Source organism: Malaclemys terrapin, chromosome 6 (assembly GCF_027887155.1).
Source record: "Malaclemys terrapin pileata isolate rMalTer1 chromosome 6, rMalTer1.hap1, whole genome shotgun sequence".
NCBI classification, from domain to species: domain Eukaryota; kingdom Metazoa; phylum Chordata; order Testudines; family Emydidae; genus Malaclemys; species Malaclemys terrapin.
This window is the reverse complement of record NC_071510.1, coordinates 65,693,476-65,718,944: the sequence shown is the minus strand read 5'-3', so window position 1 is coordinate 65,718,944 and position 25,469 is coordinate 65,693,476. Positions and strand designations below refer to the sequence as shown.

The 25,469-nt window shown below is 39.3% G+C and overlaps 1 protein-coding gene across 1 annotated transcript in view; it reads left to right on the top strand.

The window, feature by feature from the left end:
* MAN2A1 (mannosidase alpha class 2A member 1) overlaps positions 1-17,108 on the top strand; it is a 217,408-nt gene extending 200,300 nt beyond the window's left edge. The window contains exons 21-22 of the mRNA XM_054031733.1: positions 12,480-12,590; positions 14,003-17,108. Coding sequence (XP_053887708.1) covers positions 12,480-12,590; positions 14,003-14,155 — 264 coding nt within the window. The 3' untranslated portion in view covers positions 14,156-17,108. The remainder of the gene's footprint in view (positions 1-12,479; positions 12,591-14,002) is intronic.
* The last annotated feature ends 8,361 nt before the right edge of the window (positions 17,109-25,469 follow it).

The following is a 25,469-nucleotide window of genomic DNA, read 5'->3' as shown; positions in this document are numbered from 1 at the left end:
GCAAAATAAAATAAAATGCGCAAATCTATGCCTAATCAAACTGAATACAGATAATCTCACCCTCAGAGATGCTTCAGTAAGTTTTTCTCAGACTGGACACCTTCCAGGCCTGGGCACAATTCTTTCCCCTGGTGCAGCTCTTGTTGCAGCTCAGGTGATAGCTAGGGGATTCTTCATGATGGCTTCCACCCCCTCTCTCTTCTCTTCCCCCCTTTATATATCTTTTGCATAAGGCGGGAACTCTTTGTCTCTCTGGGTTTCCACCCCCCCTCACTGGAAAAGCACCAGGTTAAAGATGGATTCCAGTTCAGGTGACATGATCACATGTCACTGCAAGACTTCATTACTCACTTGCCAGCACACACATATACAGGAAGACTCACAGGTAAATACAGCCATCTGCAGACAATGGGAGTCATCAAGATTCCAAACCATCCTTAATGGTCCACACTTTACACAATTACAATAGGCCCTCAGAGTTACATTTTATATTTCTAGTTTTAGATACAAGAGTGGTACATTTATACAAATCAGATGATCATACTCAGTAGATTATAAGCTTTGTAATGATACCTTACAAGAGACCTTTTGCATGAAGCATATCCCAGTTACGTTACATTCACTTATTACCGTATTTTCTCTAAAACCAGCTCAGTTACATTATATTGACTTATTATCAAGTTTTTATAAAACCATATAGGCTGCACAACGTCACAACAATTATTTCTTGAGATCTATCAGCTAGCCAGTTTCCAATGCATTTAAAATGGCTGCATTGACTTTTTGTAGCGCAATTTTTTTATTAGAACGTCACGCAGGATTAAGTCCTGCTTTGAGTAGGGGGTTGGACTAGATGACCTCCTGAGGTCTCTTCCAACCCTGATCTTCTATTATTCTAAATCAGATGCCTTACAGAAATATGTATATTATGCCAATACAGTTACTTTTATCAACCAAACTTGTGATTTAAATAAAAAGAAACAATGTTGTTGTTTTTTATCTATTTCCCTTTAAAAACAAATTGGTTGGCATTAATTATGTTTCAAGCGTTAAATCTTTACTGATTGCATCCTACATCAGCTTTTCCATGATATAGTTGGAATTGATGTTAGGCTAATCAGCCAATAGTTTCCTGTGTCATCCTGTTTTTCCATGTGATTAAATACTGGCCCTCTAAAACTTTAACCGTGTTCCAAGTTTTATTAAAAGTCAATATTAATGGTTCAGATAGCTCCTCAGCCAATTATTTTAATACTTTACTTTGCAAGTTATCTTGTCCCACTAATTTTTTATAGTTGCTGTTTAATAGCCTCCCTAGTTACTGGTGGGGGGGGGGGGGGGGAGTATTTTCTTACTCCTGTAAGATATGGATACAGCCATTCTGCTTCTTTCTGAATACAGAACAGAAATATTCTTGTATGTCTCCTGTTTCTGCATCATGATTGATAATTTTACTGTCATTGTCTAGTGTCAGATCTGTACCATTGTAAGAATTTAATTTGTTCCCGATATATTTTTAAAAATATTATTGTTTTTCACCCTACTTGCCATAGATTTTTCACTGATACTTTTAGCTTTGTTTATGATGGTCTGTAATTCCTAACTGCTGATGTGTACTATTTACTATCGACTTGCTTCTTTTTCCATTAGTTACATATTGGGTTTGTGTTGTTTTTGTATTGCTGCTTTCACCTACCCTATAACCATGATTATTTTTAACCAAAGAAGACCTCTTTCCTGATTGCGGAATGGGTGGGTGGAGATTGGCACCTAATAAAGCCTTTGTAAACAATTCCCAATTATCCTTCATATTTTATGCTTTAATATTTCCTCCAACTCAGTTTTGTTCATAATGGTTTTTAGCTTTGGGAAATTTTCCCTTTTTTAAAGCAACAAGTGTATATATTACTGGTTAGGACTATATTGTATTTGCACATAGCAAATGAAATTAGATTATGATCACTTAAATCTAGGCAGCCATCAGTTTTAATTCAATGATCTTACATCTTTATCCAGCAGAATGAAATCTAATATAGAATTACCCGGAGATGGTTGCAGTGTTTTTTAAGTTACGTTATCTATACTTTTTAGAAATTCCCAGGATGTTTTACACCAGCATGAAACCTCCAGCATGTGTGTCCCTGATTGAAATCTCCCATAATTTTTTCTATACATTCTAGATAGATGTTGAATGTGCAGCTCGTCCTGTTTCCTCATCTGATTTGCACAGCAAACCGCACCTGTGCCCCTGTTTGTGATGTATCAGACAGTACATTGATACATAAGCATTATAGGTCCTGTCTTTCTGAACTATCAATAACTCTAGAACAGGTAATACTATTATTAATGCGAGGGGCCCATGTCTTCCCCTTCTGCCCACATCCTTTCCTATATAGGGTTATTCAGTGATTTTAATATTAACGAGCTACCATGATGTTCAACAGGATATGTGGCATCAATAGCAACCTGTTATCTTCTAGTTCAAAGACTTTGTTCCCCTCACATGAGCCTCAAGGACTTAGGATGTGGGGGTAAGTGTTCACCAGAATGTGAGGTGGATACACGAGCCCAGTCCACATCAGTCCTTTGCAGGACCCACCACCTTCTTGGGAGGTAAATTTATAACTGACAACTCCAGGATCTACTCTTTCAAGCTACTGTTCCCTCAGATTTATTTTTACAATGTCATTTACAACAGCTCAATTCATAAATTTACTTACCGTTAATTTTGTGATTCTGGGACTTGTGACTGGCCTGTGCCAGCTGACTTTGGCTCTCGGTGCTTAGGCTGAGGGGCTGTTTAATTGTGGTGTAGATGTTGGGGCTCAGGCTGCAGCCTGAGCTCTGGGACCCTCACATCTCACAGGATCCTAAAGCCCGGGATCCAGCCAAGGCTGAATGTCTACACTACAATTAAACAGCTCCATAGCCCGAGCCAGCTGGCACAGGCCTGCCACGGGTTTTTAATTGCAGTATAGACATACCCTTAGAGGCCAAAGCAGATGCTTCTTTCAGGAGAGCAAATTGCTAGCCTCATTTGTGTGCTACAGCCCTCCTTCAAGAGGTTTTTACTCCCATCTGTGAACATCTGCAGAGGGAATTCTCTATTTTCCTATCTGTAACTGGTCTCCAAGTGCCACTGCTGATCCAGAGCTTGGATGGGTTGGTTGGGGTTGTGATCCTTTATGTAACCACAAAGGTGCCATGTGTTCAATCAGTGCTTTATAGTACTGATATGTGCACTTGCAAAGTGTAAATCTGCAAAGGCAGTATGCAAAGTGAATAACAGTTGTAGGTATGAAACCTCTCTTTTCCACAGCAAAAACTGCATTACCCAGTGAAATGAATTTCTTGTACAAAGAAACAACCTTTCATTTTTTTCAGAAAATTCAAAGTGAAAATGATAAATGTCATGACTTATTTGCTAACCTACAAAACATATTTCTTACCTGCAATTATAAATTCTTTGCACCACTCTAGCTTTTGATGCATATTTTAGAGATGTTAGTTGTGTTACCATTTTACATATTAAAAAGAACCTTCAATTACAAAATTACAAGGAAAGCATTATTTAGATTTAAGACAGCAGAAATCAAAATGAGTCCATGAAAGAGCAAGTGAGAGAAATCCTATGCTAAAATGTTGTTTCAATTTTAAATTCTGTTCCTCTAAGGAAAAAATGGTAATTCCTAATATTGTAAAACATCAACCTTCCTGTCGTAGTGCCTCAGGGATTTGGAACATTTCTTTAAAAAAAAGTGGATTGATGTAAAATTATATACTATAAATAAATTGGTTTTTGACATTAAAAACTGTTTTTTAAATATTCTTTTATAGCAAATGTGTATCTTTATAGTGTTGCTTAAACTTCCCAATAAATGACTACAAGTCTTACGGTAATCACTTAAAAATTGTTTAAATGGCCCTTCTCCCTCACTCAGATCAAAATCTTAGCAGTGTTGCCCTGGGATACTGCTTATGAGAATTCATGGCACGGGCTTTTTTGTTTTTGTTTTTATCAGCCAAGAACCTGACAGTGTTAAACTGTCAAGCGTTCAAAATTAAATCAGTGTTGAAGGGGTTGGCAGCTGTACAGAAAAGTTGGGAGATTTGATAGTGCAGTAGCTTAGCAATTTTTGTCCCATAGTAATGTGTAAAATTTTACAGGACTGAGAATATTTAATTTTTATTGAAGGCTGAGAAGAGTAAAGTAGGTTTTCATACATTAATCATAGCAAGCCAGATTCATAAGTGAGTTATGAAATGTTGTAAGTTTGATTCCCTTACACTCAGTCACTCCCCTAGACCTAATTACGCTCAGTCTAATTTACATGCTGAGGTGGTGTAAGGAGGTATAGATTAAAGTAGAGGGAAGGCGACTCTTACACCTCCCCATTGTATAAATTAGACCTACTTACACTCCTTTACACATTGGTCGGCTGGATATATACAAATAGTTTTAGGCAAGGGTATGTCTACATTGCACAGTCCTTGCAGCAGTTTGTAGAGTTCATACACTGCACCACCCCTAATCCCCTAGCACAGGTATAAATAGCCATGTAGATGGTGAAGCACTGCTTAAGCGAGGAAAGACACGTATACAGAACAAGGAGCAATGGTCTCAAGTTGCAGTGGGGGAGGTCCAGGTTGGATATCAGGAAAAACTATTTCACTAGGAGGGTGGTGAAACACTGGAATGCGTTACCTAGGGAGGTGGTGGAGTCTCCTTCCTTGGAGGTTTTTAAGGCCCGGCTTGACAAAGCCCTGGCTGGGATGATTTAGCTGGGAATTGGTCCTGCTTTGAGCAGGGGGTTGGACTAGATGACCTCTTGAGGTCCCTTCCAACTCTGATTTTCTATGATTCTATGATTCTATATCAGCTCTCTATATGCCCAAGCGGTGCCAGTCCCTGTCTCCCAGTGCCGTGCAAGACTCTGTTAGGATGGAGGCTTTAGGGAAAGGCTCTGGCAGCTACCTGTTGCCAGAACCTTTTCCTGCAGCGTCCCTCCTGTGAGAGACTTTCACTGCATTATGTAGCTATACACTGCAGTGTGGATGTAGCTTGCATTTCGCTGTGGTGTCTTAGCTACGCGTTCCCTACATGCTGAAGCAAGTGTTCTGCAGCGCAGGCATAGCCTATATGATTAGTAAATCATAGACATGCCTAGACTTTACTTGAAGTCCATTCATTACCATGTAATTGTTTTTATTAATATATTTATATTTTAATAGATTCAAATTCTTAATTACAATAATTTTTAATTTAAAACTGAGTTGAAATATTCATACCATCATTTGTTATGCAGATGACTACAAGATAAGTCCACTGGATGACTGGCTTGTCATTTCTAGCATCACTTCACCCCTATAGGAAGTCAGGCTTTTGCACTATGAATTTTCAATGATGTTTCTCTAACCTGCTCTTTACACAGACGTTGTTGTTTTGTGTGCAAAACAAAAATGTTTTGTCTAGTTTTCTGAGTGTAACTTAATTAACTTTGAAATTATGTTTTGAACTAATACTAAGTGTGGTATTTCATAGTGAGAAACTCAATATTGATTATTTTTATCCCATTTATTCTTATTATTTTGGTCAATAATATATTAATGAGTTTATTCTAATAAACAATATAGAAAAAAAATCTTGACTCACAAATGTACTAAACACAGTATACCTGTTTAATACTATTCTACAATGTACACACAATTCAGTAATTAATGATCTTATTTTCAATGAGGAACTTTCAAGTAAAGCTCAAGTTCTGCTTAGTGGTATCAGTTACACTATTTTTTTTATCTTTTCAGTCAGTAAGGAATGCTTGGGATTTTATTCTACTATCAGACACTGTGCTATGGGAGGTGATGTTTTACCAATAAGGTGATCCAGAATGCCATAGTTGTTTTCTTGTAGTACTTGGTTTAGTGCTCTCCATCCTCAAGATCTTCATAACAGAAGTCTCATAGAAAATGCATTTAGTCTTAACTGAGCAAGGAAGCCAGTTGGGACATGGTATTGTCTTTCCACCCAGCAAAGGGTATTTGCATCAAGGATATTGACTGAATCTCTGGCTGTGGTGGCAACTTCTCTTCAATAACTGAATCTTCAGGTGTACCCAAAACATGACAATGAGTTGATTTAGGCTCAACCTCATCTTCATTATTGCAGGTGATCCACATTCACAGTGGGTTTTGTCAGTACAGTGATGGTTGAATTTGAAAGTGTCTTGGATCAGTCGTTTCTAATCTTCTTTTGTTGTAGTTTCCTTTTGATGGATAAATGTCATTTACTCTGTTTCCCCACCCCCTTTCGCACACTCATGGTACCCCTTACATCTAGCATTGTTGCTGTATGACTGCTTTTTCTTGTTTGCTCTCATTGTCTTCTATATTGTTCTGTTTTTCATTTTCTGTTTTTATTTGTGTTGTCAAATTTTTTGTGCCTTGCCACTGGCTGCTCCTCAGCCAGAAATCTTACTTGCCAGAAGGCTTTAAGTTGCTCAAAGTGGAGGGGAATCATTGTATAGCTCCCAGAACCTGTAATCTGACTGCTGAACTCTGTTGTGAAAACAGAGATGCGGAGTTTGGACTGTTGAACAGCTTTCTGAGCCTGTAGCCCTTGTATGTGTGAGCTGTTTCTGTGGCCAGCTGTATAAGGGATTGCTCCAGGAGCACAGGAATCATAGAATTATAGAAGTGTAGAACTGGAAAGGACCTCAATAGGTCATCTAGTCCAGTCCCCTGCACTCAGGACAGGACTAAGTAATAACTAGACCATTCCTGACAGGTGTTTGTCTAACCTGTTCTTAAAAACCTCTAGTGACAGAGATTCCACAACCTCCCTGGGCAATTTGGTCCAGTGCTTAACTACTCTGATAGGAATTTTTCTTATTGTCCAACCTTATTGTCCAACCCTTGCTACAATTTAAGCCCCTTGCTTTTTGTCCTATCCTCGGAGGTTACGGAGAACAATTTTTCACCCTCCTCCTTGTAACAATGTTTTATGTACTTGAAAACTGTTACCTTGTCCCCCCCTCTCCCCAGTCTTCTGTTCTCCAGACTAAACAAACCCAATTTTTTCAGTCTTTCCTTATAGGTCATGCTTTCTACATCTTAGACTCATAGACTTTAAGGTCAGAAGGGACCATTATGATCATTTAGTCTGACCTCCCGCATGATGCAGGCCACAAAAGCTGACCCACCCACTCCTGGAATAATTCTCTCCCTTGACTCAGCTGTTGAAGTCCCCAAATCATGATTTAAAGACTTCAAGTTGCAGAGAATCCTCCAGCAAGCGACCCCTGCCCCATGCTGCGGAGAAAGGCAAAAAATCTCCAGGGCCTCTGCCAATCTACCCTGGAGGAAAATTCCTTCCCCAAATATGGCGATCAGCGGAACCCCGAGCATGCGGGCAAGATTCTCCAGCCAGACCCTCCGGAAAAAGTTCTCTGTAGTAACTTTTAATATCCCATCATTGACCATTGTTACTAATTACCAGCGATGGCACGTTATTGACCTATTGACTAAAATCACGTTATCCCATCAAACCATCCCCTCCATAAACTTATCAAGCTTAATCTTAAAGCCAGAGAGGTCTTTCGCCCCCACTGTTTTCCTTGGAAGGTTGTTCCAGAACTTCACCCCTCTGATGGTTAGAAACCTTCGTCTAATTTCAAGCCTAAACTTCCCGATGGACAGTTTATATCCATTTGTTCTCGTGTCCACATTATTACTGAGCTGAAATAATTCCTGTCCCTCTCTGGTATTTATCCCTCTGATATATTTAAAGAGAGCAATCTTATCCCCCCTCAGCCTTCTTTTGGTTATGGTAAACAAACCAAGCTCCTCGAGTCCCCTTTCATACGACAGGTTTTCCATTCCTTGGATCATCCTAGTGGCCCTTCTCTGTACCTGTTCCAGTTTGAGTTCATCCTTTTTAAACATGGGAGACCAGAACTGCACACAGTACTCCAAATGAGGTCTCACCAGTGCCTTGTATAACGGAACCAGCACCTCCCTATCCCTACTAGAAATACTTCGCCTAATGCATCCCAAGACCGCATTAGCTTTTTTCACGGCCACGTCACATTGCCGACTCATAGTCATCCTGCAATCAACCAGGACTCCGAGGTCCTTCTCCTTTTCCGTTACTTCCAACCGATGCGTCCCCAGCTTATAACTAAAATTCTTGTTAGTCATCCCTAAATGCATAACCTTACACTTCGCACTATTAAATTTCATCCTATTACTATTACTCCAGTTTACAAGGTCATCCAAATCTCCCTGCAGGATATCCCGATCCTTCTCCGAATTGGCAATACCTCCCAACTTTGTGTCATCCGCAAACTTTATCAGCACATTCCTACATTCGGTTCCGAGGTCAGTAATAAATAGATGAAATAAAATCGGACCCAAAACCGAACCTTGAGGAACTCCACTGGTAACCTCCCTCCAACCTGACAGTTCACCTTTCAGTACAACCCGCTGCAGTCTCCCCTTTAACCAGTTCTTTATCCACCTCTGGATTTTCATATCGATCCCCATCTTTTCCAATTTAACCAATAATTCCTCATGCGGTACCATATCAAACGCTTTGCTGAAATCGAGGTATATTAGATCCACCGCAATTCCTTTATCTAAAAAATCTGTTACTTTCTCAAAGAAGGAGATCAGGTTGGTTTGGCACGATCTACCTTTCGTAAAACCGTGTTGTAATTTGTCCCAATTGCCATTGACTTCAAGGTCTTTAACTACTCTCTCCTTCAAAAATTTTTCCAAGACCTTGCATATTACAGTTGTTAAACTAACAGGCCTATAGTTACCCGGGTCACTTTTTTTCCCCTTCTTGAAAATAGGAACCACTTCAGCTATTCTCCAGTCAAACGGTACCATCCCCATGTTTACCGATTCAATCATTTTTGTTGCTCTCCTCAGAACTTTCTCCAGTTTATCCACATCTTTGCTGAAATGTGGTGGCCAGAACTCAGGGTCGGCTCCAGGCACCAGCCCACCAAGCATTTGCTTGGGGCGGCGCCTGGAGGGGGGCGGCGCAGCAGGGCACTCCGGCCAGAGAGCGGGGCCGCGACTGGGCTTGCCGCCCTCCCCACAGTGCTCCGGCCGCCGGGGAGAGTGGAGCCACAGCGGGCTCACCGCCCTCCCCCCGGCGCTCCGGCCGGTTGGGGAGAGTGGAGAGCCCCGGCTGGGCTCTCCGCCCTCCCCCCGGCCCTCTGGCCGCCGGGGAGAGACGAGAGCCCCAGCCGGGCTCTCCGCCCTGCTCCTGGCGTTCTGGGGGTGGGGGGGCGGCGGTGGCAGGTGGCTTTTTTGCCTGGGGCGGCAAAAAAGCCAGAGCCGGCCTTGCCAGAACTGGATACAATACTCCAGTTGAGGCCTTGTCAGCATGAAGTAGAATGGAAGAATTACTTCTTGTCTTGCTTACAACACTATGACTGATACATCCCAGAATGCTGTTAGCTTTTTTTGCAACAGACTCATATTTAGCTTGTGATCCATATAACCCCCAGATCCCTTTCCACATTTCTTCTTCCAAGGCAGTCATTTCCCATTTTGTATGTGTGCAATTGATTGTTCCTTCCTAAGTGGAGTGCTTTGTATTTATCTTTATTGAATTTCATTCTATGTACTTCAGACCATTTCTCTAGTTTGTCCAGATCATTTTAAATTTTAATCCTGTCCTCTAAAGCACTTCCAACCCCTACCATAATGTTATAATCCTCAAACATTATAAGATTTCTCTCACTGCCATTATCTATATCATTGATGAAGATATTGAATGGAATCAGAAGCAGGATCCGTTCTTGCGGGACCACGCTAGGTATGCTCTTCCAGTTTGACTTTGAACTACTGATAACTACTCTTTGGGAATGGTTTTTCAACTAATTATCTACCTACCTTATAGCAGCTCCATCTTGGCTATATTTCTACCATTTGTTTATGAGGAGATCATGTGGGACAGTATCAAAAGCCATACTAAAGTCAAGGAAAAAAGCTAGCTATGAAGCAGAAGCTACCCTCTGCTGTAGTCACAGTAATTCATGTGCATTGAGCCGTTGGACTGGATCTGGAGTTATTTTTCCACAGATCACCCAAACTCCTCTTTTTTCTGTTCCACAGCCCCTAGTAGACCAGTCTAGCACCTGACAATGTGAAAAATTTTGATAGGAAGGTAGTGAAGGTAGTTTCCACTTTCTTTGCTTCTCTGGACTTCTCCTCAGAGGTCTCTCCTGCAGCTAATCCATAACTTTGCCTATTTGGTGAGGCCCTGTGTATATTCTGAAATAATAGTTTCTTAGTATTCTGAACTTGATGTACCCACCATAATGAAAAAGCTTCAAACCTATGCTGAGAAGATCTGTGGGTCTTACAGCCCCAGGCTGAGCTCATCAAGGAAGTCCGCATAGAAGCAAACTTGTTAGAACTCTTGGCTCTTATTACGAGCAGCCTTCTTCTTAGTTATCAGAGGCAGGAAGTATATGTGCCACCTAGCAATTTGGCAATCAGTTGCAGACCAACTGCTCAGTAACTGTTGCAGTCCAGATATTAATCTCGTACTTGAAGGCCAAATGCTACCACTTTTTGTGTTCAAATGGCAAGAAATGGAAGGGGCTTATCAGATACCCTTCTGCTCAGTTGAAGGACAAGTTGTCTTTATGCATTCCCTCCCTTTCCTTTTATACCTCCACTCCTTTGTAAAGTGGGTGAAAGTGTACTGACATTCCTGCTAAAATATATGGTACATGTTCATTGATTGATCTTAAAACTGGATAGAATGCATGGACTTAATTATTGAATAGCAGGATGGTTGTAGGATGGTTACTCTAAAAATGACTGTACTTTCATATTTTATTGTTTGATAAACACATTAAGTGTAAATCTCGTGTTTTGCAGCATTTGTTGATTTACAATCTGTTTTTGATTACATTAATAGAAATACTTAATGGGGAAGAACTAAATGAAAGAAAGAATGAATTGACTCTGATTTTGTGAAATTAGTAGAAGTATTTTGTTTAGAGCTAGCTGGAAAACAGTCTTTCCCACCCATGACCAATGTTCAATTTTTGAAAAAAATCTTTTGCCCCTAAAGGACAGAGCCAGGAAACCTGGGCACCATGAATCTGTGGCAACTCATTTGGTGGGCTGTGTGGAGGTGACAAGAAGGTGGTTGAGCTGGCAGGAAACTAGGCAAGTTTCCATTGCCTGCCTGATTTCCATTGAAAGGTTCACCAAAATCTACACATTTCCACAAAAAAGTTAATTGTCAACAAATCTGCATCTTTCAGTGGAAAAGTGTTTTGTCAGAAAATTTCTGATTAGCTCTAAAATTGTGCCAATACTCGATAGTACCAAATGCTTAGGCTCAGTGGCCACAAAAAAGTATATTTGTACATAAAAACTTTACATGTTTTGGTGTTTTCCTGTCTATTGCCCTTTCCTGCGTGATTTGTCATCTGAGTTTATAAGCTCTTTAAAGCCGGTACACTCTGCTAAAGCTGGTCAGGAATTTTCCAGTGCAAAGTTTTTCCCTTCAGTAAACACCAATTCATTGAAATCAAAATGTTCTGTGGAAATGTGTTGATTTCTATGAAACTTTTGATGAAAACCAGGCAGGTGTCCTTCAGTTTCCAGCCGTGTATCCTGCCAGCTTGGTCATCTGGCTCCTCTGCAGCCAGCCAGCCCCCTTGGGAGCACTGGGAGAATGTTTCATTTCTGAACCAAAATTTTGCAGAAGTTCACGTCCATGAAAAAATATGGAAGCTTTTCATTCCAATTTGGGAATTTTTCATGGAAGTGAAATTATTTCCCAGACAGCTGTATTGTCTTTCTTTTTGTAGAGTCCCTAGAAAGACGAGTTCTGATTGAGGCTTTTTTATGCTACTGTAATATAAGCAATTAGTAATAGTAATTGTGGTGATTATTACTTGAAGAGTCTTTACATATTAGATCAAACACAACTGAGTTTCAGTGAGTACCTGAATTCTCGCATATTCCCTCTTGTGGGTTTTGGGCCCATGTACCAACCTGCACAGGTAATCTCATAGTTGTACATTATTGGTCATAGTCTCTAGTAAGTTTTGTAACTGATTAGTAGCTAGGTTTCTAAGCCTAAAGTATTAAAGCTTGGGAGGGACCAAAGTCATGGTCAGTAATTAAACCTGGAGGTGTGCTTGCATAATTATGAAGCCTTTAGTTTCTTGCTTATTCTGGGAAGCCTGTTAATACAACTATTACCAGTGCATTTAAATTTAGGACCAGATTTTTAAGATACTTTAAAAATAAAGAAAATTCTTGCACATTCAGTCTTTTTACAACTATTACATGAAATGTGTTCTGTCGGCTTAGGGAGAATGGTATTCATAACGTAAGTGGCCCAGAGGTCAAATGCTAATGATTAGTCTGAGGTTCTAAAAGTCTCCTGTTTGTAGCATTTAGTTTCCAAGGTATACTTAAATTTTGTGTGTTTACAGGCAGATTCTGGGCCATCGGATGAAGCAGCCTTGATCCTTCACAGAAAAGGATTTGACTGTAAATTTTCAAACAAAGACACAGGGCTATTATGCTCTACTACTCAGGGAAAGGTATGTTGAAATATTAGAGGATTTTTAGCTTACAAGGTAATTTTTGCATACATGCTTAATTTAAAATGCTTTAAAATAGTTATGGTATGAATTCTGGTTGAACAATTATTTATTTAATTTTTTAAAATGCAGTATGTTCAGGGTGCTTGTGATTTAATGTTTTTGAAAGCCAAGTAACATGGTCTATATTTGACAACTATATGAAGATTCTGATGTGTGTAGATTAATTTGGTATTGGCAAGTAAAAATACCCTAGTAAAACATTGCCATAAACTTCCGGGCTGGAATTCAGTCTTATTAACTTTCTGTAAATATGATTTCAAATAGTAGCTTTTTGTTTAAAATGATTTTACTACAGAAATACTTATATTATGCAGTTTTAAATGTATTTGTCTTCTGCACATATGATTAGTTAACATAAATATGAATTCTCTCATGTGAATGCTGCCTTGAAGGTTGCAGCAAACAGCATAGCAACCCAAGTATTTCTATCAACTTCTCTGTGTCTCTGGGTACTTGTATGGCCCACATCTCTGTGGTATCTGAACACTTCACAAACATTAATGAATTTACCATCTCTGATTCTTTGATTATGTAATCAGATTTGGGTGGGTGGGTCATAGAATTTTGTCTGGTGGTAATGAATCCATAAAATTCACAGAGTAGGTTTACTCCAACCTGGAAGTAGTTTACTGAAGGATTGTCTGGAAGGTTAGTAGAGCAAGATTAAATGTTTTCTTGGTTAAAATTTTCATTATAATATTGCCAAACATAATGGCTATAATAAAACCTCCTATGTATTGATATATTTTAATTAGTTGCTTTCAAATGTGACACAGTGACTGGTGTCTAATGGGTTCTTTCTAGCATAACTTATAACATTTTAAATATGGTCAGTTAGGAATTTTCAATGACTTTGGTGTTATGATTCTCTGTCATGCATGCTGTTACCTGTAATGAGATGTGACATAATGATCATTATAACGGTTTAGAATTAAGTTAACTTAAGGCTTGTCTACACGGTTCTGCAGTGTGCAGTAATTACAAATGCAATACAAGTTTGAAAGCCAATTTTACAGTAACTAACGGCTTATCTACATGATGCAGCAATGAACACTATGTGTCACACACTAACTGGCCTCTGTTGACCTTGCTGGTGCATACTAAAAGTTCCTTAGTGCACATTCAAACATCACTACATTAATGCATAGTGGGGAACTTGTAATGCACACCAGCAGGGTCAATACGGGCCAGTTAGTGTGCAGTACTCTAATGTGCATTAGAATTTATACAGCCATAGTGCGCATTGCTATATCATGTAGACAAGTCCTTAGTTACTTTAAAATTGGCTTTCAAACTTGTATTAAATTTTCTAAATATCATTGACTTTTATTTAATTTTGTATTTTTCAGATAAAGGTGCACAAACTCTTTAATAAGCTAATCGTTGAAAGTCTTATACCTACATCTTTATCTTTGATGCATTCGCCTCCAGATGCCAGAAATATTAGTGAGATCAATATGAGTTCTATGGAGATAAATACGTTTCGGATTCGACTGAGATGAAACCTGGCTTTAATATTCATATAGTGAAGAGGAATCTGCAGTTACATTTCCTCTAAGTTTGACGTGCAATAAAGAAGCACATTGTTATTCCAGCTTCTGGATACTGTGAGAAAACATGCATTCTATAATTATTTTTTTGACCAACACAGTGAATAGCCATGTTGCAAACAACTTTTTTGTTTTTACATAAAATACCAACATCAGTATAAGTTAACGCAACACATGAAGAAATTTCTAAGGATGTTAACCTCTCGACAACAAATTGAATCTCAGGTTAAATGATAATTAATGGTTTCTGGGGTTTTTTGTTTTTGAAGGGAGAGGGAGTGGGATTAAATGACTTGTTTTGCTGAGCCTTGATTAATTTATATACAAATAATTGCAATGTTGAAATCCCTAATAAAGCTTGGAACTTAAATAGAATAAAAAGCTCTTGTGTAATAGCTAATGTCCAAATATTTGAAACCATTTATATAAGTGACAGTAATCTCAGTTTATTCCATATTGAATTTCAATTTATTCTATGGGATGGAGATTTGAATTCTGTGGTAAAGTGAAAGACGGGAGACTTTGTCTTGTAAGTGATGGTAGTTTTTAACACTTTTTGCCCTACCATCACTTTGTGAATTTCATAGTTTAAGAAAAGAGAGATTTTCAAATTAATCCTGCAATGGAAAATTATAGAAATATTTAATAAAAGTCCCATTTTGTTACTTGACACATTGGGATATGTGCAATTATTCCATTATCATATACAATAAAAAAGTAAATCTGTAATAATCATGAATACAAGATTTTTTACAAAACTCATTTGGATACTGAAATGGGTTTTCTATATCAAGATTACCATATCAAGATAAATGTGCCTTATTTTTTAATGTGTCCCGTTACTATTTTACTGTCCACATCACTGTTTTGGGGGAAAGAGTAGTTTATATAATACTTAAACTATGTCTCTTCTATTTGACCATGCTGGCCACACTCTGATCTATGTCCTCAGGCACCAAATTTGTGCTGTGTTGTTCTGAACATTTTGACTATTTGAATGTACTGAAACAATGTCATAAAACAAAATATTGGAAGAATAAGGAATATTGTAATATTCAAATTCAGCCACTGTCAAGGAAACTGCAACTTGATGCAGAGAATTGATAGTGTATAAGACATAGTTTGCAAAACCCATCATACAGTGTATTTGCATTTCACAGATTGTAGTAAACTGTACATTGAGAATCACGTGCCTTTATTTTAAAAATGCCACTCTTCAAACCTAATAATCATGCTTACATATGTTGCCAGTGTTCACCTTATTGAGGAATAGCATCTTACTCCTCTCACTTCATTTTCACCATATCAAGTATTTTGCATTGAGTGCTGAAGCCATGTGAGTATAAAAATTCTATTTCCCTGAATACAGCTACTGTTTACAATTAAAATATACTAATTTGTGTCTGAGTATTATTCCCTTTACTGATCTTCCTTAATCTTTGTACCTCTGACTTCATTTTGCTTAGGCTTTATTTATGCATCCATCAGTGATTTTCTTTAATATTAACAGATGATAAATCCTCTTAACTGAAAAAGACGTACTGTCTGCTAACTCTAAAATTGACTGCTGTACTATTTTAATTAGGTAATTTTGGTGCTGTGGTATATCAATTTATATCTTGTAGCCATACATCCAACTTCAAACATAAAATTAAATTACCTACCTTTTTTTTTTTTTTTTTTTTTTTTTTATGTACTGTCATGGTTTGGATCTCTCTTTATCATGATTGCATAATTCATAATTTAGTTCAATCTGCTAAATATTTTGTACTTAAGAGTAGAATATTTAGCAGAATCTGGTGTGAATTATGTCAAGGATATATTGACCACTAACCATTTATGAAAAGTGAGAATTATATTTGAGAGTATATAGAACAGAAAATTGATGTTTTCATGCAATAAACATGTACTGTAAGTTTTCTTCGTTACAGTATTTGAATTTTTCTCCCTTTTTAGTTGAAATTTACAGTCTTTAGGCTTACCAGCAGAAAATTGTAGTAACATTTTCTATTTTTGTTGAATATGTAGATGAGAAATCTTCAGAGCACTCTGTGCATTCTGTGGAAAGAGGATATTCAAAATAATGTCTTAAATTCTGTTAAGCAGAAAATTTAAAATTTTGATGCAATAAATTTTAAAGTATTCTTGCCTGTTGGACTTGTTTCCAAAGGATCTGTTTCAATATAATTAAACAATGTATTGTATCAGTTTTTCATTTGTTACCACCTGTACAATTATAATGCCTGAATACTTCTTAACCAGCAGACTTCTGCTTTGTTCTAGTAATTTAAATTTTTTTATCAGAGGGAAAAACTTAAATGCATTCTGTTTAAGTTATAAGTTATGGTAAATTATGACTTTGAGTCAATTTGGGGCCCAATGTTGAACTCCTAATCTCAGTCAAAACTTCCACCAAAGTCAGCAAACAGAGATTTTGCCCAGGTGATCAATTCAAGATTGGGCTCTTGCTTTTTTTCCATACCTCCTGTGAATGGTTACCCAATACTTTAATTGTATTATTGCAGTTTTGGTGACATTTTTGGTTTTCTGTGCATTCAGTATATATACACCAATTAATCATGTTCTTTTACATTTTTTCTAATTTTCATAGCTGCATGGTGGTTAAGAGATCCAAGCATCCTTATTTTCCACAAATATGGATTTAAAGAAAATGCTGTTCAAGATATGGTTTCAAACATTGTACTTACTTTCCAGACCAGAGTTGTACCTGTAATGAGATTTTTTTACATTCCCTTTTCTTAAATGTCTTTGATTTTTCTTGTTCATTGTGTCTCTGAAACAAACTGATTTAAATGGAAGGTTTTTGATATTTTCTCTTGGAAGGTTTTATATCTTTTTGGGGAAATGAAATATAAGATCTCTAATAAAAGATAACCTATGGTGATATGCTGTCTGTGTCATCAATGCCTTGACCACAGTTGATTAAAAACAGAAAATATAGGTGCTTCAAAAAGGTTGAAGCTTCAGTAATGTTTGATGGGTATAAGGATTTTCTGTTGTGAAATGCATTGCTAGTGAAGGACATCTGGGGCCTTTCATTTTCGGTTTTTATTTTGTTTAAAATTTCCCAGGAATGTATCAGTGTTTGTTACAAACATTAAACACATGAAAATCAGTGCAAAAACTAACTTTACAGTTTTCTGGGTAAATATCACTCTCTTCTCCTGATTTTTTTTTTTTTTTTTTTTTTTAACTTTTGAAAAAATCCTTTCGTTGTAAAACATCAGATGATTTTTTTTTTTGACCCATTTTGACATGAAAAGTAATTCACTAACTTAGATTCGCTTTGCATGCTGATAACTATCCTTGCTATCTATAAAGCTGGTAATATGTATGTGGTGGACATGGGATTAACAGCAATATGGACATCAACACTCGAGTCTTTCTGGGACTTGTGAGCCAACACCCTCTTTTGGAAGGAGAAATGGTATGTCAGTAACTTGGTTACAGAGTCTTCGTCTCTCTTGGGGCAGGCCTGGAAATGGAAGAGGTGGAGGAGGCAGCATGAGGAGATGGTGCTCTTATCTCCCTCACCTGTTCTCCTTCGGGGTCCACTCTGGGGGAGAGATGGTGGCTCAGTACACTGAGTGGCCCAGGCTGCCTAGCATCCATGTCTCCTGGAGCAGGGAGATGGGGCTAGGGAGTTCTGGCACTTCCAAAATATGATGAAAATCAGTTTAAAAAAAAAATGGCTTGTGTGAAAACTGGGAATGAAATTGGTAAAAATAAATAAAAACTGAAAATGAAGGGCCTTGAGGAGGAGGTCTCATTCATTATTCTCTGGTGCCAAGTAGATAAAAGATAGATACTAATTTCAGAAAACTAAATATATGCGACTTCTGACCAAAGAAAATGAGAAAAATACTTAATTCAAAAGGAGAGGCTCTGTAATATCATAGAATCATAGAATATCAGGGTTGGAAGGGACCTCAAGAAGTCATCTATTCCAACCCCCTGCTCAAAGCAGGACCAATTCCCAACTAAATCATCCCAGACAGGACTTTGTCAAGCCGGGCCTTAAAAACCTCCAAGGAAGGAGACTCCATCACCTCCCTAGGTAACCCATTCCAGTGCTTCACCACCCTCCTAGTGAAATAGTGTTTCCTAATATCCAACCTAGACCTCCCCCATTGCAACTTGAGACCATTGCTCCTTGTTCTGTCATCTGCCACCACTGAGAACAGCCGAGCTCCATCCTCTTTGGAACACCCCCTCAGGTAGTTGAAAGCAGCTATCAAATCACCCCTCATTCTTCTCTTCTGGAGACTAAACAATCCCAGTTCCCTCAGCCTCTCCTCATAAGTCATGTGCTCCAGACCCCTAATCATTTTTGTTGCCCTCCGCTGGACTCTTTCCAATTTTTCCACATCCTTTTTGTAGCGTGGGGCCCAAAACTGGACACAGTACTCCAGATGAGGCCTCACCAATGTCGAATAAAGGAGAACGATCATGTTCCTCGATCTGCTGGCAATGGCCCTACTTATACAGCCCAAAATGCTGTTAGCCTTCTTGGCAACAAGAGCACACTGTTGACTCATATCCAGCTTCTCGTCTACTGTAACCCCTAGGTCCTTTTCTGCAGAACTGCTACCTAGCCATTCGGTCCCTAGTCTGTAGCAGTGCTTGGGGTTCTTCCGTCCTAAGTGCAGGACTCTGCACTTATCCTTGTTGAACCTCATCAGGTTTTTTTTGGCCCAATCCTCTAATTTGTCTAGGTCCCTCTGTATCCGATCCCTACCTTCTAGTGTATCTACCACACCTCTCAGTTTAGTGTCATCTGCAAACTTGCTGAGAGTGCAGTCCACACCATCCTCCAGATCATTAATAAAGATATTGAACAAAACCGGCCCCAGGACCGACCCTTGGGGCACTCTGCTTGAAACCGGCTGCCATCTAGACATGGAGCCATTGATCACTACCCGTTGAGCCCGACGATCTAGCCAGCTTTCTATCCACCTTACAGTCCATTCATCCAGCCCATACTTCTTTAACTTGGCGGCAAGAATACTGTGGGAGACCGTATCAAAAGCTTTGCTAAAGTCAAGGAATAACACATCCACTGCTTTCCCCTCATCCACAGAGCCAGTTATCTCATCATAGAAGGCAATTAAGTTAGTCAGGCACGACTTCCCCTTGGTGAATCCATGCTGACTGTTCCTGATCACTTTCCTCTCCTCTAAGTGTTTCATAATTGAGGACCTGCTCCATGATTTTTCCAGGGACTGAGGTGAGGCTGACTGGCCTGTAGTTCCCCGGATCCTCCTCCTTCCCTTTTTTAAAGATGGGCACTACATTAGCCTTTTTCCAGTCATCTAGGACCTCTGCCGATCGCCATGAGTTTTCAAAAATAATGGCTAATGGCTCTGCAATCTCATCTGCCAACTCCTTTAGCACCCTCGGATGCAGTGCATCCGGCCCCATGGACTTGTGCACGTCCAGTTTTTCTAAATAGTCCCGAACCACTTCTTTCTCCACAGAGGGCTGGTCACCTTCTCCCCATACTGTGCTGCCCAGTGCAGCAGTCTGGGAGCTGACCTTGTTCGTGAAGACAGAGGCAAAAAAATCATTGAGTACATTAGCTTTTTCCACATCCTCGGTCACTAGGTTGCCTCCCTCATTCAGTAAGGGGCCCATGCTATCCTTGACTTTCTTCTTGTTGCTAACATACCTGAAGAAACTCTTCTTGTTACTCTTAACATCTCTTGCTAGCTGCAACTCCAAGTGTGATTTGGCGTTCCTGATTTCACTCCTGCATGCCTGAGCAATATTTTTATACTCCTCCCTGGTCATTTGTCCAATCTTCCACTTCTTGTAAGCTTCTTTTTTGTGTTTAAGATCAGCAAGGATTTCACTGTTTAGCCAAGCTGGTAGCCTGCCATATTTACTATTCTTTCTACACATCGGGATGGTTTGTTCCTGCAATCGCAATAAGGATTCTTTAAAATACAGCCAGCTCTCCTGGACCCCTTTGCCCCTCATGTTATTCTCCCGGGGGATCCTGCCCATCTGTTCCCTGAGGGAGTCAAAGTCTGCTTTTCTGAAATCCAGGGTCTGTATTCTGCTGCTCTCCTTTCTTCCTTGTGTCAGGATCCTGAACTGGACAATCTCATGGTCACTGCTTCCCAGGTTCCCATCCACTTTTGCTTCCCCTACTAATTCTTCCCTGTTTGTGAGCAGCAGGTCAAGAAAAGCTCTGCCCCTAGTTGGTTCCTCCAGCACTTGCACCAGGAAATTGTCGCCTACACTTTCCAAAAACTTCCTGGATTGTCTGTGCACCACTGTATTGCTCTCCCAGCAGGTATCAGGGTGATTAAAGTCTCCCATGAGAACCAGGGCCTGCGATCTAGCAACTTCTGCTAGGTTGCCGGAAGAAAGCCTCGTCCACCTCATCCCCCTGGTCTGGTGGTTTATAGCAGACTCCGACCACGACATCACCCTTGTTGTTCACACTTCTCAACTTTATCCAGAGACTCTCAGGTTTTTCTGCAGTTTCATACCGGAGCTCTGAGCAGTCATACTTCTCTCTTACATACAACGCAACTCCCCGACCTTTTCTGCCCTGCCTGTCCTTCCTGAACAGTTTATATCCATCCATGACAGTACTCCAGTCACGTGAGTTTTTCCACCAAGTCTCTGTTATTCCAATCGCATCATAGTTCTCTGACTGTGCCAGGACTTCCAGTTCTCCCTGCTTGTTTCCCAGGCTTCTTGCATTTGTGTATAGGCACTTAAGATAAGTCATCAATCGTCCCTCTTTCTCAGTATGAGACAGGAGTCCTCCCCTCTTATCAAAAAGGAAAATGTTGTACCAAGTAACAGAGAATGAGAGTGGCTTTAAAATATTTTAGAGTTGTTTTCTAATAAGATTTAAAAGAAGAATTCAGCTCAGTTCAGTTTTTATGCATTCGAGAGTGATAAAGTGGAGACTACTCCCAATTTACTTCAGCAACTTCATTAAGTAAATTAACAAGTGCAGACTGTTGGAAAATGCAGTCAAAATGACAGTACGCTAACTGGATTATATTTTTTCATTAAAATGATTATGAATGTCTTGCATTTTTTTGAAACTAACTACAGCATACACCACTTATTTGTGACACCTTTAATTGGGACAGATGCTTGCTTTATTAGGACGTCTCCCAAGGAGCTGATTTAGCTTAATGATAGTGAATAGCAATGGCTGCTGTTTATTTGAGACAGAATTAGCATAAAGTTGGCTTAATGGGGGACACATTCAGCCAGAGCCAAGAGGTTAACTGATGTTTAACCAGGTGGTAAGAAAATATAAAATTCCAAGCTCCAGGATTTTAAACCAGAAGTTAGAGAATAAAGAACAAAATTAACTGTGTATGCTGCAGTGTGTGGCATGCACTACACTGGGCACATGCTGATCGTTTCTGGAGTACCAAAGCACCTTTTTTAAGATCCCCTTACTGTGGAATCATAATTGGTTACAGGTAGTTTACCAGTGATGGAGCAAATAATGTTTTCTCCTTTCAGAATTACTTGTTTTTGTTCAGCACCATCAGGAAAGTAATGTGGGAGCTCACATGGATGCCACTTACAAACAAAGCATTCAGTAGTAGGATTTAAAGCAATGGTCTCCAAAATGTGGTCATGGACCACTTGCTATTGATTCATGGAGATCTGGCTGGTCTTGTGCTGGTGCTGTGACACAGCGTGACCATGAAACAAGAAAGGGATCATACTTCCATCCATCCTTCCTTTCTTGTCAGTTTTAAGCTGTAGACCTCTAAACCATGTTAAACTAATCTCTTCTTTTGGTGAGGATTATAGCATATTGATCTTGCTGGCTCATTACTGGATGCTTTCTAACCATACGGAGTGAACTGAAGGGAAAGGACTGTTACCTATTTCAAAACCTGGTCAGTAGAGACCTCCACAATGCCGAGAGAATAGGAAAGAGATCACAAGGGATCAGGCTTGGCAGAGAGCAAGAAGCTGCACGTGAACTCTAGCCTAGGTGTTAGCTGTCAGAAAGAAAGCTGGGCAGTCAACAGCCTTAGAGCTGTGACTGAGAAACTGAGAGCTAAACAGTAAACCAGCCTGTTGTTGGCAGGAGTCATAGCAACAGGATATATAGCACAGTGGCCTGCAAGCAGAAGGTGTTAACTGCACATGTGGACACCAGGATCATGCAGATGGGCCCAACATGACTGGACAGAAGAATTGAGCTTTAGCCACTGGTCTGTGGGCCATTGTTTCATTCCTCTGTGAGAGGAAAGGACAAGAAGTATCCCTGGCACTAAGCCTGAAGATCCCCATGGAATACAGTTACCTTTATACCCAGGTACTGGACTGCCCCAGGAGCTAGCATAGTAATTTTAAGCTGATGAGAATTGTAGCAGTAAAAGTAATTATACCTAGGTTGCTTGCACCTTTTATTTTCTGGGAGCCGTAGTAAAGTAAATTCTCTGTTATCTGGACTCTATTAATGGTGAGCCACCTGGTATAGAGCCTGTTCAGCCTAGTGTGCAAGTGCTTGCATTCAAGCTTATGGTGCTCAGAGTACATCTCTAGAAACCTAGAGGGGATTGGTGTATCACAACAGTCGGTTGCAGTGGGTCAGTTTTTTAGAATCCCATCTTGATCAATTGGATTACTTGATTCAGTTCATGGTCTGAGAGAGCATCTCCTGTTTAGTTAGGGATATGAGCTGAACTCAAAAAGAAGCAGGATTTTAAGAGGGTAGTAGAGGTCCTTCCTGACAGTATAATGGAGAAGAGCAATATAAGGAGGAGCAGCATCTCCAAGGGGACATTTGTTTCATTAGCTCTAAATTAGTAGCTTGCAGGACTGGACAGCAGATTAGATAGCTGGATCTCTTTATAGCATCATGTCAAACTTCTGAGAGGTAAATAGTGGTGTCCCCCAGGGGTCTGTTCTGGGACCAGTCCTATTCAACATATTCTTAAATGATCTGAAAAAAGGGGTAAACAGTGAGGTGGCAAAATTTGCAGATGATACAAAATTACTAAAGATAGTTAAGACCCAGGCAGACTGCGAAGAGCTACAAAAGGATCTCTCAAAACTTGGGTGACCGGGCAACAAAATGAAATTTAATGTTGATAAATGCAAAGTAACGCACATTGGAAAGCATAATCCCAATTATATACATAAAATGATGGGGTCTAAATTAGCTGTTACCACTCAAGAAAGAAATCTTGGAATCACTGTGGATAGTTCTCTGAAAACATCCAGTCAAAAAAGCGATCAGAATGTTGGGAATAATTAAGAAAGGGATAGATATAATAGGACAGAAAAGATCATGTTGCCTCTATATAAATCCATGGTATGCCCACATCTTGAATGCTGTGTGCAGATGTGGTCACCCCATCTCAAAAAAGATATATTGGAATTGGAAAAGGTACAGAGAAACAAAAATGATAAGGGGTGTGGAAAAGCTTCCATATAAGGAGAGAGAAAGAAGAATGGGACTTTTCTGCTTGGAAAAGAGATGACTAAGGGGGGATATGATAGAGGTCTATAAAATCATGACTGGTGTAGAGAAAGTAGATAAGGAAGTGTTGTTTACTACTTCTCATAACACAAGAACTAGGGGTCACCAAATTAAACCTGCTGCCTATTAATTTCAAACAAATAAAAAGTATTTCTTCACACAATGCACAATCAACATGTGGAACTCCTTGCCACAGGATGTTGTGAAGGCCAAAACCATAACAGGGTTCAAAAAAGAACTAGATAAATTCATGGAGAATAGGTCCATCAATGTCTATTAGCCAGGATGGGCAGGAATGGTGTCCCTAGCCTCTGTTTGCTAGAAGCTGGGAATGAGTGACCGGGGATGGATTACTTGCTAATTACCTGTTCTGTTCATTCCTTCAGGGGCACCTGGCATTGGCCACTGTCAGAAGACAGGATACTGGACTAGATGGACCTTTGGTCTGATCCAGTAGGGCTGTTCTTATGTAAGGGAGTATGCCAATAAAAAACCTCAGAGCTCAACCATCTACAAAATAAAGGGGAACACACCTCTGAAGTGGGTGAGTGTTCCCTTTCTGAAACATCATGGTTGACAGTAAAGTCAACATATTATATTTTAGAATCCATCTAAATCTGCAAATATGGGTGCTTCATATCTCCAATATGGAAAAAGGTGTGTACATATTTTTAAAGATACTGTGAAAGTACTGTCCAGTATATTTCACACTTGGTCTGCTGGTGTAATTTCCAAAGAAATAGCTCTCTTTAGATAACTGCTTTGATTTCTGTTGTCATACTCTAAAATGTGCAGCCTTGTAAAGGGGCGTAAACAAATTCCCCTGACTTATGGCGAATGACTTTGAGTGGCAGCTAACTGCATATGGTAAGAGAAATTATATAGATCAAACTCAGTCTGTTACATAATTTGGCACAATTCCTTTATCCTCATGGTATTTGGCTATACAGAATTAAGAAACAAATACACCTCTACCCTGATTATAATGCTGTCCTCGGGAGCCAAAAAATCTTACCACATTATAGATGAAACCACGTTATATCAAACTTGCTTTGATCTGCTGTAGCGCGCAGCCCTGCTCTCCCGGAGTGCTGCTTTACCGCGTTATATCTGAATTTGTGTTATATCAGGTCGCGTTATATCGGGGTAGAGGTGTAGCATAAAAGTTTTGATAAATGGTATCAATTTATCTCCTAGAAAAGATATATAAAAAACATAAACTGAACAGAGGACCCTAGACATAGTTCATATTGGGGAATTCTTGAGGTGTAAAGGTGTTTGCTTTATTGGTTCCCGTTCCTCTTCCTTTTTAGGAACTTTTCACAGCAACACTTTAAACATTATACAGATTATATTCTTAGATTCTGGGTCTAACTGTCATTCTCTTGAATATGTACATTTTATGAACTAATTAGTATTTATCACGTATTATTGGATTTGGTGTTTGAAATACAAAAGGTTAGATTACAGTGTATCAATAATGTATTATTTAGATTATTGTACTTTCTCTTCTCCATATGAATTATAACACTGAAGTTAATGAGAATATAACAGAACAAACAACTATTTCTCTACTGAATATGACCTCTGTAGCTTGTGCTACCCAAAAAAGTAAAAGTTATACTAATGTTTCATGATCACACATTTCAGAGCTTCAGGTTCATGAATAAGGATAAGATTTTGTCACTGAGGTCACGGATTCCATGATTTTGAGACTTCTGTGAAAGCTTCAGCCCCATGCCCCAGGGCAGTGAGCTGGAGCTG